This window comes from Rhagoletis pomonella, unplaced genomic scaffold (genome assembly GCF_013731165.1).
Source record: "Rhagoletis pomonella isolate Grant_MI unplaced genomic scaffold, Rhpom_1.0 Rhpom_scaffold_00005, whole genome shotgun sequence".
In the NCBI taxonomy this organism is placed as follows: Eukaryota; Metazoa; Arthropoda; class Insecta; order Diptera; family Tephritidae; genus Rhagoletis; species Rhagoletis pomonella.
Window position 1 is genome coordinate 33,545,092 of NW_023458559.1, and position 568 is coordinate 33,545,659.

The 568-nt window shown below is 28.0% G+C and overlaps 1 protein-coding gene across 1 annotated transcript in view; it reads left to right on the forward strand.

The window, feature by feature from the left end:
* Positions 1–479: 479 nt before the first annotated feature.
* LOC118738847 (serine protease grass-like) overlaps positions 480–568 on the forward strand; it is a gene marked incomplete at its 5' end in the record, with an annotated part of 1,024 nt that continues 935 nt past the window's right edge. Inside the window, 1 exon segment of the mRNA XM_036469856.1 lies at positions 480–546. Within this exon segment, the coding sequence (XP_036325749.1) occupies positions 480–546 (67 nt within the window).

Consider the following 568-nt stretch of genomic DNA (forward strand, 5'->3'; position numbering starts at 1 on the left):
AATTTTTTTACTTACTTTTTACTTTTTTTGAATTTATTATTTTTTGTCCTAACTAGTTTTTATTTTATTTTTAATTTACTTTATTTTTCACTTTTAAGCTTCTAAAAGAATCTACTATACCATAATTCAATTTCACTTCGTTGCATTTCATGATAACTTCATCTCATTGCATCAAAAAACCTTGAATGAAAATTCTGGTCCGTTCCTGTACATATGTAGACGTGGATTGCTTATTTACTATATATCATAATAATATTTTGTGTGGTGAAATAATCTACCCGCTTTCAGGTAGAGGAACGGACCGAAACGGACTATTGTTTTATATTCCATTATATTTCATTTAACTCAGTTCCAATCTATTCCACCAAAGAAGTTTTTACTTCTTCTTCTTTGTACTCAATGTTCTTTGGTATTTTTTTTTTTTAATAATTACAACTTCTACCAAAGTATTCACAAACGAACCTTTTTATTTTTTTTAGAATCAGTGTCCGCTTAGGCGAGTATGAAATATCAAAAAATATCAAAAAAGACTGTTCTCATGGAAAGGCTATAAAAACGTGTACACAGC